Source organism: Balaenoptera physalus, assembly GCF_965194825.1.
Source record: "Balaenoptera physalus genome assembly, chromosome: 10".
In the NCBI taxonomy this organism is placed as follows: Eukaryota; Metazoa; Chordata; class Mammalia; order Artiodactyla; family Balaenopteridae; genus Balaenoptera; species Balaenoptera physalus.
The window spans coordinates 70,271,079-70,293,591 of NC_138889.1; the positions used below are offsets into that span (position 1 = coordinate 70,271,079).

Genomic DNA, 22,513 nt, shown 5'->3' on the forward strand with positions numbered 1-22,513 from the left:
TCCCTTGGCCAGTCGTCATGGTGTGAAGGTGGCCTGGTGGCTCTTCCATTTACCCACTTTGGTGTCTGCCTTCGGCCCCATCAGCTTTCCTGAACCTCAGACCCCTCACCTGTGAAAGGAGTAATATCACCCCCCTTGCCTTTGTGGTGGTTGTGAAACACACGAGACAGTGCTGTGAGAAGTGAGCCCTGAGCGCTGGGCTTTGGACACAGCTGCTTCTAAGTAAAGACCTGCTGAGGTGGATGACAGTGAACTTGGCAGCATTTCTTAACCTCAAGAGAGTTAAGGGGCAGCAGCCTGAGGGTTCCAGCTCCCCCGGTGTGGCTGTGGTCTTTTGCAGGCATGAAGGCAGCTCTGGAGCCCCTGCTTCCCACCCCCAGCAGTTTCAGCTCTCCTGGTTGGGACAAAGGCCCTTGTTTACTAAAAGGAAAGCTTTCTTCCAGGAAGAAGGAGAGGTTCTTCAGGGGCTGGGTCCAGTCACAGGGAGTTTGAGCACCTCCAGCCCTCCAGCCCTGGTCTTCTTGGAAACTTCAGGGCTTCTTCATTGTGTGGGACCTTAGTTTTTGGTGCAGGGTGAGGTTGCAGGATTCTGGGGTAGACACTCACCTTACCTCTCCTGCTGCCTCCGGGTATGGTAGATACAGATACAGATGCTGGTATCTGTCTCACTCCCCTCAACTACAAGAAGACTGGTTTATATTTGTATATAGATGCATGCCTACTTAAATAACGCACATATATGTGTGCATGTACATATATATGTAAACAAATGTGCATTCACCACTAGATATACAGAAATACACAAACGCCCATTTTTTTAAAAAAAGAAAATGCAAGCTCTAAAATTATATTTGAGCTTGGTTTAGTCTTTCTTTTGTGTTGATTAAATGTTAATGTGCTGCAATTAATTTAGTAAAGGAAGTTCAAACAGGGAGATGGGAAGAAAATAACTACAGCTAATTGGCAAGAATTCGAGGCTATCCGGAAAAGTAATCTAACCAGCAGAAGTTGAAATGTTTTAGGTATCTGGTTCAGGAGTTTTTTTGTTTTTGTTTTTTATTTTCCCCTTTTCCAGTTTAGAACTACTGATGGCTTCCCTTCCAGAGGATGGCCATCTTCTCTTTTCTTTATTGTTAGCCGGGATTCTCTTTCCCATTCCCTTCCTCCCAGTTCCTTTTTGTTTCATTCACTCTGAGTCTTGCTGAGTCAGCATTGGGGAAAGGGGGTTTTGCAGGAAGGATTAGAAAAGGAAGAGGAAGAAGAAGTAGCAAAAAAAATCTTCTCCTCCCACAGTGGTTCTCTGCCACTCTGGTCCCTGCCCCAGACCTGGGGTAGCCATTGGGCAGAGATGGGGTTAACACGTTTGCCATTCCAGACATTTCCATGCATGTTAGCTCATCACTACCCTAGGAGAGAGCACATGAGGACACTGAGGCGTGGTGATGTTAAATGCATTGCCCTGGTACAGCGGCAGAGTGGTGGAGTGTGCATTCCAGCCCAGCCCTCCAAGTTAAGAGTCAGGCTCCCTGATAAACTCTAGCTCCTCAGGCAGATCTTTGCCTGCCCTCCCTGGCTTCTAACCTGCTTTATATTTTTTGAGCACCTACTACATGCTATGCACTGTTCTGGGTGTCAGCTGATGTATCTGCCTCTCACTGAACTGTGAGATCTTTGAGGGTGGGGCGCATGTTCATTACTCATCTTTATCTCTCCAGCACAGTGTCTGGCCCAAAGTTGGCCACATGCCTGTTTAAGGCTAATTGAACAAATGCTTGTATGTTTTTTCTGACAGCCATCTAAATTTTGAGCAATCCAGATACCTATCACTTCTGTGTCTCAGCCTTGCAGAAGTAGCATATAGTAGGCCATGCTTTATCTAGACATCTAGAGAAGGGGATAAGGCAGTCCCCCAAGCACTGCATCAGTATGTGTGAATTGTGAACAAAATCTCCTTTAAAATGTTAATATGATTATGGTATTTCTTTACTCTGGCAAAGTTCTTTCAGATTTCTGTCTGTGAATCTACACGTAATATCCTGAAATTCCAAACGCATCCTTTTTCTTCCTCTCATTTACTATTTCTGTTCAAAACCGGAATATGTGAACATGTTTACAGCCTATTAAGACCAAAGAGATTTTTTTTCCTAGACTTTTTTGTTTGTTTGTTTGTTTTGGTGCCACTGCCCCACCTAGAACAAACTTTTCAGGAAGCACAGGTTTGCATGGAAGCAATGTATCTCAAAATAAAAATGAATTCAATTTAAAGAAGGAATATGGAATTGAAAATATTATTTGTATTTAGGATTCTAGATATTTTGTTGAATTCAACTAGTTGAAAAGTGGGATAGACATGATCACCTCTCTTCCTTTGAAGATAGAATTTATCAATGATTTTTTTTTTTAATTTTATTTATTTATTTATTTATGTTTGGCTGTGTTGGGTCTTCGTTTCTGAGCGAGGGCTTTCTCTAGTTGCGGCAAGCGGGGGTCACTCTTCATCGCGGTGCGCGGGCCTCTCACTGTCGTGGCCTCTCTTGTTGCGGGGCACAGGCTCCAGACACACAGGCTCAGTAGTTGTGGCTCACGGGCTTAGTTGCTCCGCGGCATGTGGGACCTTCCCAGACCAGGGCTCGAACCCGTGTCCCCTGCATTGGCAGGCAGATTCTCAACCACTGCGCCACCAGGGAAGCCCTCAATGATTGTTCTTAAAACTAAAAAAAACTCTATGAAAATTCACTGTATTCTAAGTTTCAGATGAAGGTATAATCCTCAAAGCTTATTGAATGGTGCTTGAACATATTAATTAAATAGAGAATTTTTATCAAATTTGATGGTCATGTGGAATGTGATGGGCTCCAGCTGGAACCTTGGTTTTTGATTCTTACCCATTCACAAAGTAATATCATACGTAAAGTGGGGTGGGGAGGGAAGCAGGAAATGTTTCTTTGAGATAGACAGCCAGATGAAGCTTTTGCTTCTCTTCTATTTTATTTTTTTGTTTTTTAATCTTTTGGCTGCGCCGTGCGGCCTGCGGGATCCCAGTTCCCCGACGAGGGATCGGACCCGCGCCCCGTGCATTGGCAGGGTGGAAGTCCCCTGCTTCTCTTTTAAATGAGTTGTTATGCATGAGAATGTATTTTCTTTTTAAAATTTACCCATAATTTTCTTATAAGAGTTTTTAAAGCCTTTAAAAACAGTTGGACAAAATTATAAACACCATTTTTTATTATTTTGTGAGAAATAGTCTGCTTCTTCAGAAGCAAAAATGCTGTCAGAACATGTGTGTATATATATTGGGTTGGCCGAAAAGAAGTTCGTTCGGTTTTAAGTAAAAATAGACACACTTTTCATCTCCACCAAGAACTGTATTGAACAACGTATTCACTAACAAAACGAACTTTTTGGCCAACCATATATATATACATATATATATATATATATATATATATATATATATATATGTATATATGTGTATATATATATATATATGATGTGGTCAATAATATTTTAGGGGACTTTAAAAATATTTAAGTGTTGGACAATCCACCCGTGCCTGGGCCAGAAGCCTGCTTGTTCTGTAGACAGCTAAGTGGAGTAGAATTAGAATCTTACTCTTGAGAGCTACACAAAAGTCCTGTTTCAGCTCCCTTGTTTATAGATGAGGAAACTGAGGCCCAGGTTGGAAAAAAAAAAAAAGAATTGCCAGAGGTTATACTCTTGTTCTGTCTTATCTTACCCAGCAGAAGTTAAGGGTCAGATTGTGTGCTGACACATCTCTGTCTCCATAATTCACATGTTTTATAATAAGTATGGTTTGACTAAATAAATGGAAGACTAAGCAAAGAAAAAAAGAAGTAGTAATCAAGATCTCCATATAAAAATGTCCTCTGAGTGTCAGCTCCTCTATTTTAGATCCTCAAATATCCTTTACCTATGATTTTTTGTGAATGGGTAAGAACAAAACCTAAGGTTCGTGTGTGAACTTTGCTTACTGATTGAGGGTTTCCAGAAACCCACAGGCAGGTATATCTCTTACCTTGATAATCTTTCCTTGTCATCTCAGCATGACGTGTTTGGAGCTGTAACTCAAATGTGTGCATGTGCCCTAAAGTCTACTCAGGTCATGCTGGAAGTCATTTGTACTCTTCAGCTGGGTCCTGTATGCTCTGCATGGTGGGGTTCCAGTGTGGATGACACTCGCTTGCCTCTCAGCATCACTCTTATAGTTTGCCCAGTAATTGGAGGAGGAGGGGGGAAGGAAACACACTTTGCCCAGTAGCAAATCCAAAAATTTGTTCTCCTGTGCAAAACACGCACCAAGAGTAGACTTGGAGGTGTATACAGCAGAACAGCTTTAGGGGTGATGAAGTAATTTATATGGCAGAAAAACGTACAAGAGGAAATTCAGTACAGGTACCAGCTGCCTTAAAGAACGGACTAGGCAAAGAACAGCAGTTACTGCCCCCGCCTTCTGAGCTGACCCCTCAGTATCGATAAAGATTTACCAGCCTTTAAAGAATGTTTTCTAATTTTAGCCCGAAGAACAGGTGCCTGACAAATTGACCAAACTGCAGTTTAAACTTTTGTTCCTGCAAAGAGGAAAATACTCCCTTGACTTCAAGAGAATTTGAAGAGGTGATGTGTTTAAGCCCCTGTGCTGCGCCTGGCACCTGGGTCTCCGCCTGGGTATTGGAAGGTGGGCGTGGAGCTCTAACTTTGGTGGGGAGGGGTGTAGATTCGGGAAATCAGCTGTTCACAAAGAACATCCCCTCTGTTTAATAGAGGAGGTAGAGGGGGCAGTGGGAACCTGTCTGGCAATCTTCTGTGGTTGGAGATCCCCCACCCTTTTTTTTTCAGTTTCAAGTTAGAAAATCTTCGGGTTTTCTGTGAGTTACAGTCGTCCATTGGTATCTGCAGGAGTTGGTTCCAGGAGCCCCCATAGATACCAGAATCTGTGGATGCTCAAGTCCCTTATGTAAAATGACTTAGTCCAGTCAGCCCTCCACATCAGTGGGTTCTATATCCGAGGGATATGGAGGGCCGATGTATTAGCTTGCCTTGTTAACCACTCCTTAAGACAACCCTGCGTGTAAGCTTTGAAAATCAGAGCAGTAGTCTAGCCTCTCCTTTTCCCAGCAATTAATTAATTGACTCAGTACTTATTAAAGGTGATATTTGTTGAGTCAGGTCCTGTGGACGCATCCAAGCAAGATAAGGGTGCAGCCTTCCCGGAGCTTGACACCGGCTGGATAGACCTGTTGACGGGCTCTGGTACAAGGGCCTGGTACTATGGGAGCATGTGGCAGGCCCCCCAAGACTGGACTTGGGTATCCAAGAAGGCTCCCTGGAGGAAGTAATATCCTTGCTGAGAGGGGAAGAGTCTTGGAACGATACATGCAGCATCTATGTGCAGTGGTGAGTGTTCTAGAACTGAGGGCTATGTTTGGATTGCACTCTAGGTATACTTTGACTTGGTCTGACTTCTTTGCTTTGTGGTCCTGTTTTATCTGTCTAATTATCTATCTACCTATTTATCTATAATTTTAATTATGGTAAAATGTACAGAACATAAATTTACTATTTGAACCATTTTTAAGTTCAGTGGCATTTAAGTACAGTCACATTATTTTGCTACCATTATCACTATCCATCTCCAGAACTGTCCTCATTTTGGAAAACAAACTCTGTGCCCGTTAAACAATAACTCCCCATTCCTTTCTCCCCTCAGCCCCTGGCAACCACCATCCTGCTTTCTGTCTCAATGAGAGTGATTATCCTAGGGACCTCATATACAATGAATCATACCGTATTTGTCCTTTTGTGACCCACTTATTTCACTTAGCATAATGTCCTCAAGGTTTATCCTTGTTGTGGTTTTCCTTCCTTTTTTGAGGACGCATACTTTTCAAGGCCCCATTTTATTTTAACCCCAAGCATGTGTGAAATATTCACCCACCAACACATGAATTAGTTCTCTAGTCCCTTTACTGAGAAGTTATTCATGCATTTGTCTGGCCACCCATCCATCCATCTTCCCTCCCTCCTTCCTTGATTACATGTTACCTGCCAGACATTGGGCTAGTGACTAGAGATACAAAGAATACCTCTATCTACTCCCCACCCCAAACTTGTATTCTCTGAGGAAGAAAGACTCAAACAATTACTAAGCAGTATCAGTGAAACGGTAATTGTGTGTTTAAAGTTCCATGAGATAGAGGAAACACAGCAAATCTGCATGAGAGCCAGGGAAGGCTTTGCTGAAGAGATAGCACTTGAGGTGGCCTCTGTGTGGCAGCCTTAGAGGTGGCTAAGGGGAGGAAGGACGTTTCAGAAAAGAGGACCAGCAGAGCAGTGGCTGGGAGACTTGGCTATACAGACAGGCAGTCTATTTGGGTAATTATCAATTTAGGCTCTGAAGTCAGACTGTTTAGATCCTGGCTTTGAGGATCCATGAGCCAGGTGGGAAATTTACTGTCTTTTTCGGTGTCTTAGTTTCCTTGTTTCTAAATGGGAATAATGATAGTACTTTTCTCATAGTGTTGTTATGAGAGTTAAATGCATTGACAGATAAAGTGCTTAGAATAGGGCCAGGTACAGAATATACACTCTGTAAGTATTAGCTGTTATTGCTACTGAAATGTTTAGAGGAACATTAAGTCCTTAGGTCTACCTAAAGTAGGCTATAATCTGTGCATTGTGTTTGCATTTGAAGGTTGCAGCTAGACCTTGGAGATTGGTTGGGTGGATCCTAGTGGTAAAGAGGATTCAAGTATCCACAACTGTCTGACCTCTAAGCTTTCTTGTATTCAGATGCTTGAATACCTCAATTTGTACCTGAGTTTCCTTAAATTTTCTTAAAGAAAGTCGGAATAATTTCTTAAAAATTACAAAAACAATGGAACATAAAAAAGTGTAAAATAAAAACCTGTAATGTCACCCTCCTAACAGAGTAACTGTTTCCTTTTTATTTTCACTTTATTTCTGTAGAAATATGCATAAAACTAGAGTTGTAATTACATATATATATACACGTAATTTTATATATATACACAATTTTGTATTTTGCTATTTATTTATGTATCTCTCTGCCTGCGGCCTATCTATCTATCTGCCAGTCTATCTACTTTTTTAGCCGTGCTGCGCGGCATGCGGGATCTTAGTTCCCCAACCAGGGATCGAACCCGTGCCTCCTGCAGTGGAAGCGTGGAGTCCTAACCACTGGACAGCCAGGGAATTCCCCTGTATTTTGCTTTTTAAAATGAATATTCTTTGAGAAACTTTCCCTCATGGTTCAGTCTGTTTTTAAAAATTTTTCTTGTGAAAGAATGCACAGTTTTCCTTTGCATTCATGTACTGTAGTTTTCTTAGTCATTCTGCTATTCATGGTATTATACATGATTCTGCAATGTAGATATTTGTGCTCCTTATTTTTTTCTACCCTGGGATTTTCTCTTTATGATAAATTTCTAGGGTTAAGGTTACTAGGTCAAAGAATTTCACCCTTTTGAGGCACTTCGTAAGTATAGCCATTTGGATCTTCACATCCCCAACATCACTAGCATAGTTCCTGTGTCATGTTCACTACAGATGTTCTTATTGTCTTTTAAGGTTTGCTGATTAGGAGATTTAAAATAACACCTTAAACTTGCTTGAATTTGCCATTCTTTCCCCCTCCTAGCGAACATGTGTATTTTGTCATATGCTTATTCTCCTGTGTGACTTGTTCATTCATTTCCTTTTCTGGTTGTGTTCATGGTTTTTTCCAGTACAAATGTGAATAGTTAATTCACTGTAAATATAAGCTTTGTATTGAAAAAAAAATTCAGGTGCAGGGATCACAACTCGTTCCCTGCCCTGCAGTAGTGAGGCTCTCATCCGTGCCACTGCATTTCTGGAGAGGGAGAAAGAGACACCAGTGCTTGCCATGTGCCAGCTCTGCTGGGGTCACGGTGGCCAAGAGTCTGGACTCTCCACTGGCCTTGCTTTTCAGCTGCTTTTTATTGTGAGCAGAAAAATAGAGCGGCTGTCCATTATCTCGGCTCTAACAGTGTGCTCACTTCATTTACAGGGTCTCTTCTACTCCTCATGTCCCATGCACACACACCTGGTACAGAGCCAGCATACAGTAGGCAATTTGTTTTCATGTGTCATAGATCAGGGGTTGGAATGGACCTTCCTTGACATTCTTCTGCCCACTCTAGTCCCCTGCACAGCTTCCCTGCTCAACTGTTCCTTGATTACCTCCGGCGATGGGAGGTTCATTGTCTCACAAAGACAGACCTTGGGCTCAAGGTGAGATAGATCTGGGTTTGAATTTCTGTTTGACCAGTGGATAAAAGACTTACTGTTTCTAAACCTTATTTGCTTCATTATCTGAATAATGGATATTGTAATATTACATCTCTACCTAATATAGATGTGATGAGGATTAGAAAAATAATAAAAATCGAGTCTAGATCCCTGTTCCTCACACACAGCAGTGTTGAATAAATGTTAGCTGTGAATATTATCTCCACTTACTACTACAAGGCATTTCCTTAAACTTTTACCATTACATCTGATTTTAAGAATCAAAAATATTTTTTGTATCCGTTAATTAGAATTTTGCTGAATTGGCAAAGAAGCTGCAGCACCCACAGTGACTTGGAGTTTGGAGTATATTCTTCCGTCATGGAGGTGTTGGATAGGCATTGTCTTTGAGCTGATTCCAGCTTGGGCCATGATCCCAGCTGCTGGACTGGACAGTGCTGTAATGCATCCAGGTTGACCCCTTCTTGGTTTTCAAAGTCTGATTTTACAGACCCCTTGTTTGTCTTTCTTCCCTTTCCTGGCTGGTGTTCCTGCCCTGGCATCCCCAGTAGAGGATGGACAAAAACATTTAGAGGAAACGAAACTCTCTTCCACTTATTAGTTACCTGTTCTCTTCCGCAGAAAATAGCGTAGTAAAGGGAGGGCTACGGTAGAGGTCATGCTTCCAAGTGCATAGTCATATGCCCAGCCCCAAATGTTGCTTTGGTATTATAGAGTGAGCCAGTACCAGGGTGGTCGGGGCATAAGTTAGGCTGTACTGACTCTTCTTTTTCCTAGACTTCAGCATTTCAGTATTCTTGCTTTAGCTTGCTGAGACTATCATTGACTATCTGAGAGCTCCTCAAAGTCTCATGTGATTTAAGCAGATAGCTTTTGCCCTCGGGGAACCAATGTGACTGGTGTTCGTACTAGGTCCACGACTCTTAGGATTGTGATGTTCGTCATTGTCTAACCCAGCTCACTGTGCTCTGTAGAGAATAACTTGGTGGAAACTGCCCCCCACCCCACCTCCACAGCCGGTGTCTCGGGAAGTTCTTCCCATTAAGTGTCCATTTCAATTTTAAAAATAAAATATTAGGGAATTTAATGAATTTCAGAAACAGCGCTGATGTGTTGGTGATTAAGATTTTAAGTAGTGGTCTCTGAGGAGCTGGTTGGAGGGGAGGATTAACAAAATTTAAAAAGCAAATCCCGGGTTATAGGTTATGTGCGGAGAGGGGTGTTTAAGGTATTTTAACAGACAGTGTGGACATGGACCCAATGGAAGACACTGGAGGCCCCCAGGTGTGCCAGGCACTTACATGTACTTGTTGGATACTGAGAAGATTGGGGGCACTGGAAGAGGGGTGGAGCTAAGGGGGACAGGCGTTCAGTGGGCTTGGGCCACTGACTCTTTCCAGTTCGTATGGAAGTATTTCAGTATTTGAAACAAGCGGGGTGGCTGTACAAGTGAGGCACTGATGGGGGGCTGGCAGTGTGAGGCGGGGGGAGCAGCCTCTGAATCACCTTTGACAGGTGTTCAGAGGTGTTAGATCCATTCCTTGCTTGCCTTCCTTTATCTCAGCTCTTAGGGGACCTTTGTGGTGCTGGCCCTGTTGACCTCTTGGTAGGCACTCGGAACGTGTCACATTAGACTTTAGGGTTCTCTGTTTGGAAAGCCCTGAGACACATTGCTTTAATTAGAAAACACTACACGTGGCAGGCACCGTCCCTGTCTTCATGGGGTTCCCAATCTTCACCAGTGGCTTCAAGTTCTTCCTGCGCCTGGACTCTAGGAATTTGTCCGTAGGAAATCATTACAAGGATGTTTGCCATACAGTGAAAAGCTGGGCAAAAGCTAAATGTCCAGCCATGGGGAAATAGTCAAATAATGGTATATCCATGACATGGAATACTATACCTCTTAAAATTCATGAATACAAAGGATATTTCAGGACTCAGGAAAATGCTGAATGTAAAATGTTAGGTGGACAATAAAAGAACCCCAGACTATAGGGAATAATAATAATAATGTTACTAGTACAAGGATATACATCAAAATGCATTGTTAGCACTGACTGTTGTTTGGTGGAGGGCTGTGGGTAAAGGTAATTTTCTCCTATGTATGTTTCTGAATGTTCCGCTTTTTTGGTCATCTGTGGGTATTAACTTTATAATTAGAAGCGTTCCATAAATATTATATTCCTTAAATCCAGTTTAGAGTTTAAAAATTTATTTGTATAATCAGCGACCGAGTATATTGAATGTAAACTTGGAGAAACACTTTTGGAGGTTGTGTTTATCGCCTGTAAAGGAAGCTGCTGACTTGCTGGAATAAAAATAAGAGCCCAGGTCAGCCTCCCGACGCGGGGGCCCCAGCTCCCCCGGCTTCCAGACTGCAAGGGTTCCAAGAGGCCCTAATGCGCTTGTTGAAAGGCTCTCCTTGGCTTCTTATTAATGTCCCTCGCTGAGCCGTGCTCTGCTCTGCTGGCTAACCTTGTCAGAAGGTTACCCGTGGCTCTCCAGGTCTCAGCTAATTTTAAACCCAGTGTGCCGGCCAGTGCAGTGGCGTGGCATTGCGCTGCGGGGAAACGAACACTCCCTGGAAGACATGGCTGGGGAAAGATGAGCCGAGTCCCTGGGTTTTTCTCCTCCTCCTGTAAGTGACCAGGCACGCTGAACAAGCAAAGAGAGCTGGGATAATAATGAGAGCTTTTATGGTAAAAAATCAGGATTATTAAAGATCTTTTAGCAGTGGCAATCAATGCTGGTTGATAATTGCACGGTGTGATGTGTCCTGCATGAGCTGTGTGAATTCTGACCGCCCGAGCAGGAGCTAGCTGGATGAGGTCCTCTCTTCCCGGAACTAGACTCTGACTGTTTTTAAAGCAGAATGAAACTGCCTCTCATTTCACTATTTATTTGGTGTTCTTCTAAATTTGTAGAGCTCAAACTCTGCTGGTAGTACGTTCCTTTTCTGAAGTTTTTACTGATTTGATTGGGAGAGAGCTAGTATTTCTTAAAAGCTAAAAAATAAAACACACAGAATCTGCCTGTCTGCATGTCTATTAGCTGCTGTTGGCTGCCACTAAGATTGTCATTTTAAGTACCTCCTTTTTTTAAGCGTTTGCAATAGATAGAGTCCTGTTTAGATTACTGCTGTGCCATATAATACTTGTAACCCTGATATTTTAACATGAAACATAAATCAGTAACTGCAAAATAACATGACATGGGGGAACCTTTCTCCATCAAAATTAACTTAAAAACAAACAACCAACCAACCAGAGAATCCTTTTTTTCCCCCCTTTTGGATTTTTTTTTTTTTTTAATCTTCTTTCTCTTTTAACACCTTCAGGCTGGGAATCTAAGGTGCCTATTAGAGTTAGCCGTCTTCCCCTGCCAGGGCATTCACAGCGTCTCTCACATGTAAGAGATTGCAACGGGAAACTTCACCCACCCGGTTCACTGCCTGGTCTGGGGTTTACCTGCCCAGCTGGAAGAAGGGCATCTTTCCTAATAGCTGGGTCTCTATCTACTCTCTTATAAAACAGTTGCAAGGAGCCAATTAAAAAGGCATAGTGTGTGGAGTAAACCAAGATGAAAGCACAATGGATGGAGATCCAATAACCTGCTAACTCCCTGTAGTGATTGAAGTTAACGTTGTTTGAAGTACCCAGGCTGGGTCAGACCACATCAAGCCAGCAGTGTTCCTGCAAGAGGATAGCACAGGAGTGAACTGTGATTTTATTTTAGGGAAAAAAAATACATAAATGCTTTTTATTGGCCTTTTCTGTTTTGAAGGTCTGTCCCTCCTTCACTAGGCCTGATTAGCTCTGTCATGTTTGGATTTAATTTTGAGAAAATTAAAGCCGAGTAATATCAGGAATTTGTTGAATGGGAATACTTGTTGAAATCTTCATTGACCCAAGTCTGACTTTTATAAATAGTATTAAATAAGCAAACTTAAAAAAAAAAACCAAACAAACCCATCCCCCTCTTGCCTTAAAATAATGTTTTTAAAAGCACATTCAGCATACTTAAGTATAATATATAAGCTACTCTGGATTGGATGCTAAATGAATGACTTATTGCAGGGGCTGTAGTGGTGATGTTAGGAGTATACTTATGAATTTAAAGTACATTTTGTAAAACCCAGTTCCTCTTCCACACAGACTCCAATGTCCGCTTTTCTTCTCCTGGTTTTCTCTTTCTCACCTTTCCCCTCCTGCACTTGGCCTGCACGCCTGCCTGGTGTAGGCCCGCTGTTATTTTTGTGGTAACCTGACACTTTGGCCAGCAATTGCAGCCCCCAGGTCCCTGGGGGGTGAACTTGCTGTGAGCTGAAAAGGCAGGCTCCCGATCTGATCTCCCAGGTAGAGCAGCTGCTGCAGCAGGGCTGGGGGATGCCACAGACTGGGGAGGAGGGGTGTGTGTCACCAGTTCAGCCCTCGGATTGTGGCTTGTCAGGCAACAGGCCCTACCTTGAGGTGGGGGGCCAGTAGAGGCCAGCTAGTCAGGGGTTTTGGAGACTGGAGGAAGGTTTTAAGCTACTGCCTTTTTTTTCATTTCATTCTGTGGGTCTGGTCTAGAGTATGCCTGAGGCTGTCTTTGTGATTCCTTAAGCAAGGATGAGTTTCTTAATAGTCACGAAGATTGTATTAATATTTTATGTTAAACTAAAGCGAACAATTTTATCAAGCTGGGGTAGGGACGAGGTACAGAAATGAATGGGACAGAGCCCCTGTCTTCTGAAAATCTGCAGTATAGCAGGAATGACAGATATGTAAGCAGTAAGTATTAATTATAGTCGTGTACGTTCATTCAGCAATCATTTGAGGACCTGCAGTGTGTCAGGCACAGTTCTAAGACGTGTGCACACGTACCCACTGACCTGTAAGCATACAGACTAAGTAACATATATAGTGGCTGCCGAGGGTTGAGACATCTGTACTTACGTGGGTCATCTCGTTTAATCTTTCAACAGGTATGTAGTGTTAATTCTCACTTTGCTTTGTACCTGCGCACGCACGCACACACACACAACACCCTGAGACACAGCTAACAAGTGGAGAACTCGAAATTAAAACCTCTGGGATTCTAAAATCTCACGTACTCTTTATATACACATATTTTTAACTGTTTGGCCATATAGACTCTCCAGATGCACAGTGTCCTCCCTGGAATTGTAGGGCTGCCCACAAAGGAAAGCATTTAGCAAACATTTTTGGAGTTCCAACAATTCATCTGATAGTGGGAGATGTTAAACACAGGAATGCCAAGGGACTTCTTACCGATCAGCTGGAAACAGTATCTTAAGAGAAATTACAGTGAAGCCTACCAAGTATGGTGTTGGAAGTTTGCTTGAGGTGCTATGAGGACATGGAAGTGACTTCTCCTAGTGGAGGAATCTGCCAAGGCTTCCCAGAGGAGAGGTTGGTGGCTTTGGTCTTGAAAGGACCAGTAGACATTCGTTAGATGGAATTGCTGGTGAGAGAAGCAGCTGAGCAGAGGGGCCCAGGTGGCTGAGGGGGTGAAGTAGGCAGCCTGCTGTGCCTGGGCACCTTGGAGTGGTCTCTGGCTGGAATGTGGGGGACTGCACAGGTGCCTGAGAAGCAGGCTGGGGGCAGGTGGTCAAGGCCATGGGTGTCCTGTTACGCAGTCAGGTCCTGGAGGGTGTGGGCCTCTGCTGAAAGGTTTAAAGTGAGCATAGGATAAAAGTCATATTTGCATTTTGGGAAAACTCTGGCTGAAGAATAGCACAGGAGAAGCTGGCTAAAAATACATGAGCTGGGGATTCTGATTCAGTACCTCTGGCATCAGGGCTGAGATCTGTATTTTTAAGAAGCCATCTATGTACTTCCAGGGTCGGGAACCTGGCAGAACTAGGTTGTTGGTAGTGGTGGTGTTTGGGGACATAGGGGACAGCCCAGCTCAGAGAGGTGTGAAGAGGTCCTGCCTGTGAGACGGGAGGAAAGTTAGTGGGGGTGGAGAGGAGTGGATGGGATGCAGTTGAGAGATGAGGGGCCGAGTGGACATTCTTGGTGGAAAGGGACGGGAGAAGCTTGAGATGATGGCCCTCCTTTGGGTGCTGATTCAGCCAGGTTCTCTGAGGAGCAGAATCCCTCAGAGGGAGCTGAGGGGATTGGGTTCCCTCACCCAGGGCCTGGAAAATCTTTTTTGGATTTTCTTGGGTGCTTTTAGAGACAGATCCTTAATACAGAAAAGTGACTTTGAAGGTGTCAGTGCCCGGTATGCCAGGTGTGTGTGTCTGTGAGGGTTTGGGTTTGTTTGCTTTGTCTTTGGGCCTTTTGGACTCTCAAGTCTCGCCCTGTAAGTAAAGTCCTCATTAGTCGTTTGGACTGAGCAGGCATCAACACCGTGAATGTCCGAGAGGGGGAGGGCTTTAGCGGCAGTTCATAGGTGTAATTGGAAATGGTGTAATTGTAATTGGAAATGCATTTTGATGAGAGAGAGGAGTTCCTTGTTCCTCTACCAGGGTTAGCAGAATCTGCAGGAGGAAGAGATCCTGGAAGGAAATACATATCTCTCCCCTTTATTATTATTTTTTTTCTAAAGAGACTCCTCCTTTGTGCGTGTGTGCGCGCGCTGGGGAGGTGTAGAAATATTGATTGAATCAAGCTGTGGCCTTTTGCCTTTTTTGCTTGATACAACTGCCTCATTTGCTGGGGTGGGGCGTGTTGGGGATGAGGAGGGAGGAGTCCGGTGGTGGGTGTCATGGCCAGAGTCAGCTTTCCTTCAGAGCACCTTGGGCCTCGCGGAAGTGAAGCAGATGTTTCGCCTGAATTTCAGAATTGGGTGCCTCAGCTTTTCTGTCCATGCCTCTCTTTGCCTGGGGTTCTTTTTAATATAATTTAACTTTATTTATTTTATTTTTGGCTGAGTTGGGTCTTCGTTGTTGCTCACGAGCTTTCTCTAGTTGCAGCGAGCGGGGGCTACAGTTCCTTGCGGTGCGCGGACTTCTCATTGTGGTGGCTTCTCTTTGTTGTGTAGCACGGGCTGTAGGCACTCGGGCTTCAGTAGTTGTGGCACGTGGGCTCCATAGTTGTGGCTCGTGGGCTCTAGAGCACAGGCTCAGTAGTTGTGGCGCACGGGCTTAGTTGCTCCGCGGCATGTGGGATCTTCCCGGACCAGGGCTCGAACCCGTGTCCCCTGAATTGGCAGGCGGATTCTTAACCACTGCGCCACCAGGGAAGGCCTGCCTGGGATTCTTGCCCCACTACATGCCCGGACGCACTTATGGACTGCTTAGAGCTGGTGTTGTGCACACAGTAGGTGCTCAAGTAATATTTGTTAATTTGAATGACTGGTGTATTGTCTAAAGGAGAACAATACTTATTCTGCCTCAGCCAGTTTCCTGCCAGGATTCTTTCTCTGGCTGAAGTTGCAGTGGGTATAAAACAAGGACCAATTTTCCATTTGGAGGGCAGGGATGGGGGCGAGGGTGAGGCTTTAATTGGCCCCTGAATTTGCATCCCTCTCAGTGTAAGACCAGTTTTGCAGCTGCTCCATCCCTGTATCATCATTAAATGGCAGATGTGTTTCTCATTGGAGAGGTGGGGACTCAGTTGTATCAGTGACCCTGGGAACGGGTAGACATTTGTGAACAAGCAGTGTCATACATTTTTGGTTTGTTGATACACTTGCTCACATTGCCATTTGCACGTTGGCCATGTGCACACATGTGTCACTGTGTAAGCATAGCAGTCTAGTCCCCACGTTGGGTTCAGGATGACCACGCTATCAGCGAGGGACCAGGGAAATACGTGGAACCCTGCACGACCAAGTCTGAGAGCATTTATTGGAAGAGCTGAGTGACTGGGCACCAAGCGGAGTGAATCCTGTGGTTCTAGGCTGTTTAAACAAGCACACCTGTATAAACGGTCATTGTCTTTTCATGCATTAGAAGGTCTTTATAAATTTGGAACGATTAAGCGATGAGCCACATTGTAACACTTGAATTTATCTAGAGAATTCTTTTGGTCTTGGACCACACTGAAAATGCTTTTGATTAAACAATTTGGATTCCAAATTTATAAAATTGCCGGTTCTTCATCCTTTATTCCCCCAAATACACACATACACTAACACACACACCCCCCTTTAGGAGTTGCTTGCATACTCCTGATATTGCTGATGTTTTCTTGTTGCCTTTGAATGAAACAACCCAAACTTTTTGTTGCTGTGTGTGTGGCCCCTTGTGGTCTGGCTCAGTTTACCTTTTGTTTTCTTGCTTTGTCTTTTCTTCGCCACATCCCCTCCACAGATACCCTTCTCTGCACAGGCCTCCCTGAGCTTTCTCATAATTGGCCCCGTAAGTCCTACTCAGACTTCAAGACCAGCCTAAGCATCACCTCCCATGAGGCCCTTGTTGACCTGAGAGACAGAATCAGCTCCTATTTCTGTGCTCCAACAGCACTTAGTTCATTCCTCTTTTGACATATTATATTCATGCACTTGTTCATTCATTTATTCACCCGTGGGTTCATTATTTTAGGCACCCTTTGGGTCATTATTTTTGGGGAGCATTGACTGTGTGCCAGACCTTCATTAAATGCCAAGGACAGGAAAATGACTAAAGGCATGGACCTAAGCCTTAAAGATCTCACAAACCCACAGGGTTGACAGCCACAGAGACAGATCATTCCTGTGCAGTGAGTGAGAGGGTTCATTTGTCCTGGGGAGCGAAGGTGCTTTCTGCAGGAACATGGCGGGAGTGGCTTCCCAGCGAGTGGCTTGAAGTCTTGAAGGATAATTAACCTACTTCTCTGTCTCCCTGCTGGAAGGGTGCTCCTTGAGGGCAGGGAGGGGAGCATGTTTATTTCCTCTCTCTAGTGCCTGGCACATGGGTGGGGAGACATGGGGTGGGGGGTTTCAATAACTCTTTTATCATATTGAATTGAAACAGATAATAAAAAGAAAACAGAAATCATTTCCCCTTCGTGATTCTGCCCTGTCCTGTTTCAGAATGAATTTAAGGCAGCTTGCAAGGCTGTAAAAGAGCACAAATTAAAAAGCAGGGAAAGAAGGAAGAAAAAGAAGAGGATTGAGGTAGGGACCTAAAGTGGGTTTGGGAATGAAACCAAACTTGCCGACGATATAACCACCATGCTTTCTCTGAGGGGCCTGCCAGTGGGGCTTATAGTGCTCTTTGGCAGCGAGTGAGGAAGGCTAGTTGGGTGAACACGAGGTGAAAAACACGTGGTGTTTTGTTGGTTATCGAACTTTCCATTGGGACCTTTGTAAAGAGCAATCTGTGTAATGTGATGAAGGACATACTCAACTTCTTGGAGTACATCCAGTGACTAATTCAGGGGATGTTTCTGGGTATGCTGATGGTATCACGTAAAAGCATAATTCAATAAAAGCAGTTTATCCAGAGCCCCTGGAATACACTTTCTCTAAGATAACTGTGGAATCACTCTGGGACTGGAACAGATAGTTCTACCTGCTGTTCTGTCTGTCCCTCTTTTATCCAGTGTCCTAATGCTACATGCCACTGCCCTTGGTCCTAGAGGTCACACAAGCTCTGTTTCTGCTCCCAAGGAGTTTTATGATCATGTGTTGGGACTCAGAAAATACTCATGTATGATATGGGATCAGTATCTCTATGATCAGATGCATTAGAAATGGGTATTTAAAGTAAGATGGGCCAGACCAACACTCACACAAAAATGTAAACATATGATTTTTGATGGTTGAGAGGATGGAAAGGAACAAAATTTGTCGTCGTGCATTGTGTTCTTGGTTACCCTAAGTTGGCAGGAAAGAGGAGTTTTTTCCTTCTGGGCATGTTGGAGCCTAAATTTTGGATTCTCTGATGCGGTGTTGATGATAGTCACATGGATCCATTGGGTCTTTAGAGAGCATTTGAATGCCACTGTACCCAGTTGAAGACCCTGAGCAGAGCTTGGACCTCACAGTTCAGCACTTTCAAATGCCATCTTGTTCCAGTTTTCCTTGTCGATTGGCTTATGACCCAAGCAGAAGTCAGCTCTGGATTTACCTGTTGCTGCTTTCCCCCAGCATGCTATGTAATAATCCAGGGTAGATGGAGGCATGGCCAGAATGGGAGAAGCATCCTAAATCGTAGAAACTGGAGAAGGCAGGCCAGGACCGTTTCTCTGTGTAGAGTGGAGAAGGCCACTCCTAATGCAGCAGAATTAGGATTCCACATCAGCCAAAGGAGCTGCATCCGGGCAGGTCAGCTGCTGGGACTTGGAGTCAGTCCAGAGCCAACATATCATTAAGTTGGCCGGCAATGAGCTGTGTAACATTGAGTGAGTCTCCACCAGCTTTTGTAAGAAGGATGACGCCCTAGGCATGACCTACAGACTTGCCACCTAGGGAACAGCACCTTGATTGCATGAGGCCCATTTGTTTGGCATTCCTTCTGGCCTGGGGCTGAGATGGACTCTTTTGAAATGCTTGTCTTAGGGTCTGACCAAACGCAGCATATGTGTTTATCTGATGTGTTGGTAGCTTTTAAAATATGAACTGTCAGGATATCCCTGGTGGTCCCGTAGTTAAGACTCCGCGCTTCTACTATACGGGGCACAGCTTTGATCCCTGGTCGGGGAACTAAGATCCCACGTGCCGCACGGTGTGGCCAAAAATAAAAAATAAAAAAAGTAAGTAAAACTGGGGCTTCCCTGGTGGCGCAGTGGTTAGGAATCTGCCTGCCAGTGCAGGGGACACGGGTTCAAGCCCTGGTCCGGGAGGATCCCACATGCCGCGGAGCAACTAAGCCCGTGTGCCACAACTACTGAGCCTGCGCTCTAGAGCCCATGAGCCACAACTATGCGCCTGAGTGCCACAACTACTGAAGCCCGCGCGCCTAGAGCCCGTGCTCCGCAACAAGAGAAGCCACCGCAATGAGAAGCCTGCGCACTGCAACGAAGAGTGGGCCCCGCTTGCCGCAACTGGGGAGAGCCTGCGCGCAGCAACGAAGACAGCCAAAAATAAATAAATTTTTTAAAAAGTAAAATAAAATATGAACTGTCTACTTTTGATTTTTAATTTGTACTCATTGTCATTTAAAATGCTGAGGCATCATGATAGTCTGATGGTGAATCTCACCAACTAAGAAAGTAACATTACCCATGACTTAGTGACTAAGGAGTATTCTTTTCCTGGTATTTGTTTTCTTTGTTTAAGCATTAGGATTGGTGAGTCTACTTGAAATGTGTGTTCACTCTGCAGACCTTTTGGAATGGAGGAGTTAGTTTGGGGGGTTTTCTTTGACTGTTATTCCTGGGAAAGGGCTTAGGAATTTTCCTTTTGAAATGCTACTTACTGCTAACTCTTGTGGCATTTTTTTCTTTTTTCCCTCTTAGAGCATTAAAGAAGCTTCTGTTTCTGGCTTTGAAACGTGTTTCCCAAGGTTAAACAACCCGCCTTCCAGGGATCCATGACTTGGGCTACAGGTCATGTCATCCAGCTCATGCTCCCCTTACAGGTGCACTGTCTTGATAGCAAGTCTTCTCTTGGAATGGTCAGATGGCATAGATTGCCTGGACCTGAGTGTATGGCCTTGTCTTTCTGAAGGAGCCCACTGATGAAGGAGAGCAGTGATTAAGCTTGCCTGGTGGTGGTGAAGAGGAAAGGAAGAGACAGGAATTTCTGTTCTTAATGGCTAACACGTTCATTAAGGGGATGGGGAAGGTGATTCCCTCAAAGGCTGGTAATACAGAACCGCATAGCATGAAATCAATCAAAGCCTTTCTCGAGCTGTCACCTGGGCAAGTACTTGGAGCTGATGGAGTGGAGGATTAATCAGGGAATCCCAGGAGGGTAATGCTAAGACCTCTGATGGGGTGCTCAGCATCGGGGTCTTGGTGAAGAGGTATTGGCTTGTTGATGGATCCTGTTGATATAGAAGTGATTTTCGAAAATGAGAAGGAGTAATTATCTGCTCCTTCCTGCTGAAATTAGAGGGAACCTATTGGCAATTGGAGTGTATGACGCTAAGGCTCCCTGGCTGATACTGACTACACGGCAGACGTTCCATCTCTCTGGAGACTGCCTTCAAAACCGGGCTGCCGATCCTCACCTGTATTTCTCAGGCCACTTGTTAGCAAGTTTGGCTAGTGTCTGAAATGGTAGGAAAATAACAGCTCTCCCCATTTACATATGCAAAAGCGATGAACCGTCATTAGTGTCTGACATTCCTCCCAAGTACCCAGGGAGGTGAGTCAGTATCATAACTATTCATTAGGAATTAATTAGACTGTGCTGCATGGTGTCAGTTGTGGACAGAGCTGAGAATTCAGCACTGCCTACCTTCTCTCCCTTTGGAATCCAGCCTCCAGCTCGCTGTCTAGTGAGGATGTAGTTTGAGTCCGGTATTCCCATGGAATGTGCATTCTATCTGGAGCAACGACTATTAAGCATATATGACTTCGGTCAACTTATTTAGGCCTCTGGACCTCATAAGGTAGGAATAATACCCAGTGCGGGCAGTGCAGTTATTAAATACGATCCTGTAGGTCAGCAGTCCCCAACCTTTTCGGCATCAGGGACCGGTTTCGCGGAAGACAGTTTTTCCACGGACCGGGGTGTGGGGCGGGGTGTGGGGCGGTGATGGTTCAGGTGGTAATGTGAGCGATGGGGAGCGGCAGATGAAGCTTTGTTCTCTTGCCTGCTGCTCACCTCCTGCTGTGCGGCCCGGTTCCTAACAGGCTGTGGACTGGTCCTGGTATGCGGCCTGGGGGTTGGGGACCCCTGTCCTAGAAGACCCAAACCATATTTGTCCCTTTAACACAAAGGGCTCTTGGTTGTCTGTAATCGTGATTAATAAGAAGTTGAATCAGACAGCTAACTCTTGGTTATCCAAACTGTGCTTGGCATAAGTCTGTCCTCTTAACATCTTCCTGATTTGCTGATTTCCTTTGGGGCTCTTATTATTCATTAGAACCTTGGCCAGAGTCAGGGTGAGGAATGGGAAAGGAGCTGAAACTCTGACCCTTCTCATGGAAAGCTTGGGTGATAAGTTCAGTCATCTTGTTATCAAAGAATGTTCAGTTCACATCATTTGGTTGTCGGTTCATTTTTTCTTTCTTTGAATATTTATTATGCCAAGTACTGTGCTAGCACAGGGGATACCTATGGTGACTGTAGTAGTCCTTGCCCTCAAGGACATTGGGATGTGGATGGAGGGAGTGATAACAAACCAACTTAGTCTAAGTTCTCTTATTAGGTAGTCTTTGGAAACACAGGCGATGAATGATGAAGTTGGTTTCCTTCCGTGTTAACGGTGGAAACTGAGGCACATGGCGGATACTGTGTGGTCCAGGGTTACTTGGGTAGAGGCAGAGTCCTAACTTCCAGTCCGCCTCTTTTCTCGTTGCCTCACAGAGTATGAAGATATTGGCTAAAATAAGCTTTATGGATTTTTTTTTTAGATCCTCACGTTCAGTGACATTTCCCTAATCATGAGGGTTAGTTAAAACTAATCCTTTTATTTAAGAGCTCTTAAATCACCACTAAGTGGGTGAGATGCTTACATTGTGAGAGACCCACAGGAATTAAGATGAAGGGAGCAGCGCTTCCTGTGTCCTGTGTCTTACCCCTTGTGCATACGTCCCTTGGATAGAGTTGGTGTCAGAAGCACCTGCATTGACCATCTAATAACCTCCTTCTTCCCCTAGACTTTTAAATCAAAATATGTGCTGGTTGAATACTATATATATGTATGTGTGTGTGTGTGTGTGTGTGTATATACACACACACACATACATATATGTATGATGTTCATCATATAAGATGTCATTCCAGTGTGCTCATGTTACCTGTCTTGAAATGTAAATGGGTAATCCTGAAAGAATGATTCATTTAGGGAGTTGGCTATTAGCAGGAATGTTTGGGTCACTGGTAACATTTCTTTTTGGAGTTTATTCCAGCGTGGCTGGGAAGAGTTTCAGGAAAAAAGGAGGTTTTAGAAAAGTGTTAATGATGGAAACTGAGGCACATGGGGGCTACATGATATATAGTACATTTTCAACCAACAACATTTTCCCTTCTCTCTTTTGTTTTAGGCATTCGTTTAGATTTAGGGTTATTCCCTTCAACGAAACTTCCCAGAAGAATATGAAAACTATTGATCGTGTGCATTATAAGTGCAGGCGTTTGTTACCAATTTAAATTTTCCATTTAGATATCTGAAGACCTTAAGGAAGAGGATCCTTTAAACTTATTTCCCAAG

General features: G+C 44.2%; 1 protein-coding gene and 2 long non-coding RNA genes across 17 annotated transcripts in view; 1 reads left to right on the forward strand and 2 right to left on the reverse strand.

The window, feature by feature from the left end:
- LOC309667525 overlaps positions 1-22,513 on the reverse strand; it is a 616,044-nt gene that overhangs the window by 284,232 nt on the left and 309,299 nt on the right. The window lies entirely within an intron of this gene.
- LOC309667519 overlaps positions 1-22,513 on the reverse strand; it is a 373,680-nt gene that overhangs the window by 184,852 nt on the left and 166,315 nt on the right. The window lies entirely within an intron of this gene.
- TEAD1 (TEA domain transcription factor 1) overlaps positions 1-22,513 on the forward strand; it is a 265,515-nt gene that overhangs the window by 58,636 nt on the left and 184,366 nt on the right. Inside the window, exons 1-2 of one of the 15 annotated variants that reach the window (XM_082476017.1) lie at positions 10,980-11,009; positions 17,278-17,361. The exons of 11 other annotated variants lie outside the window; for them this stretch is intronic. In XM_082476017.1, coding sequence (XP_082332143.1) covers positions 10,995-11,009; positions 17,278-17,361 — 99 coding nt within the window. In that variant the 5' untranslated portion in view covers positions 10,980-10,994. Of the gene's footprint in view, positions 1-5,265; positions 5,416-10,827; positions 11,010-17,277; positions 17,362-22,513 lie in introns of those variants that run through there. 3 more of the 15 variants (XM_082476030.1, XM_082476022.1, XM_082476020.1) reach the window with 3 other exon arrangements.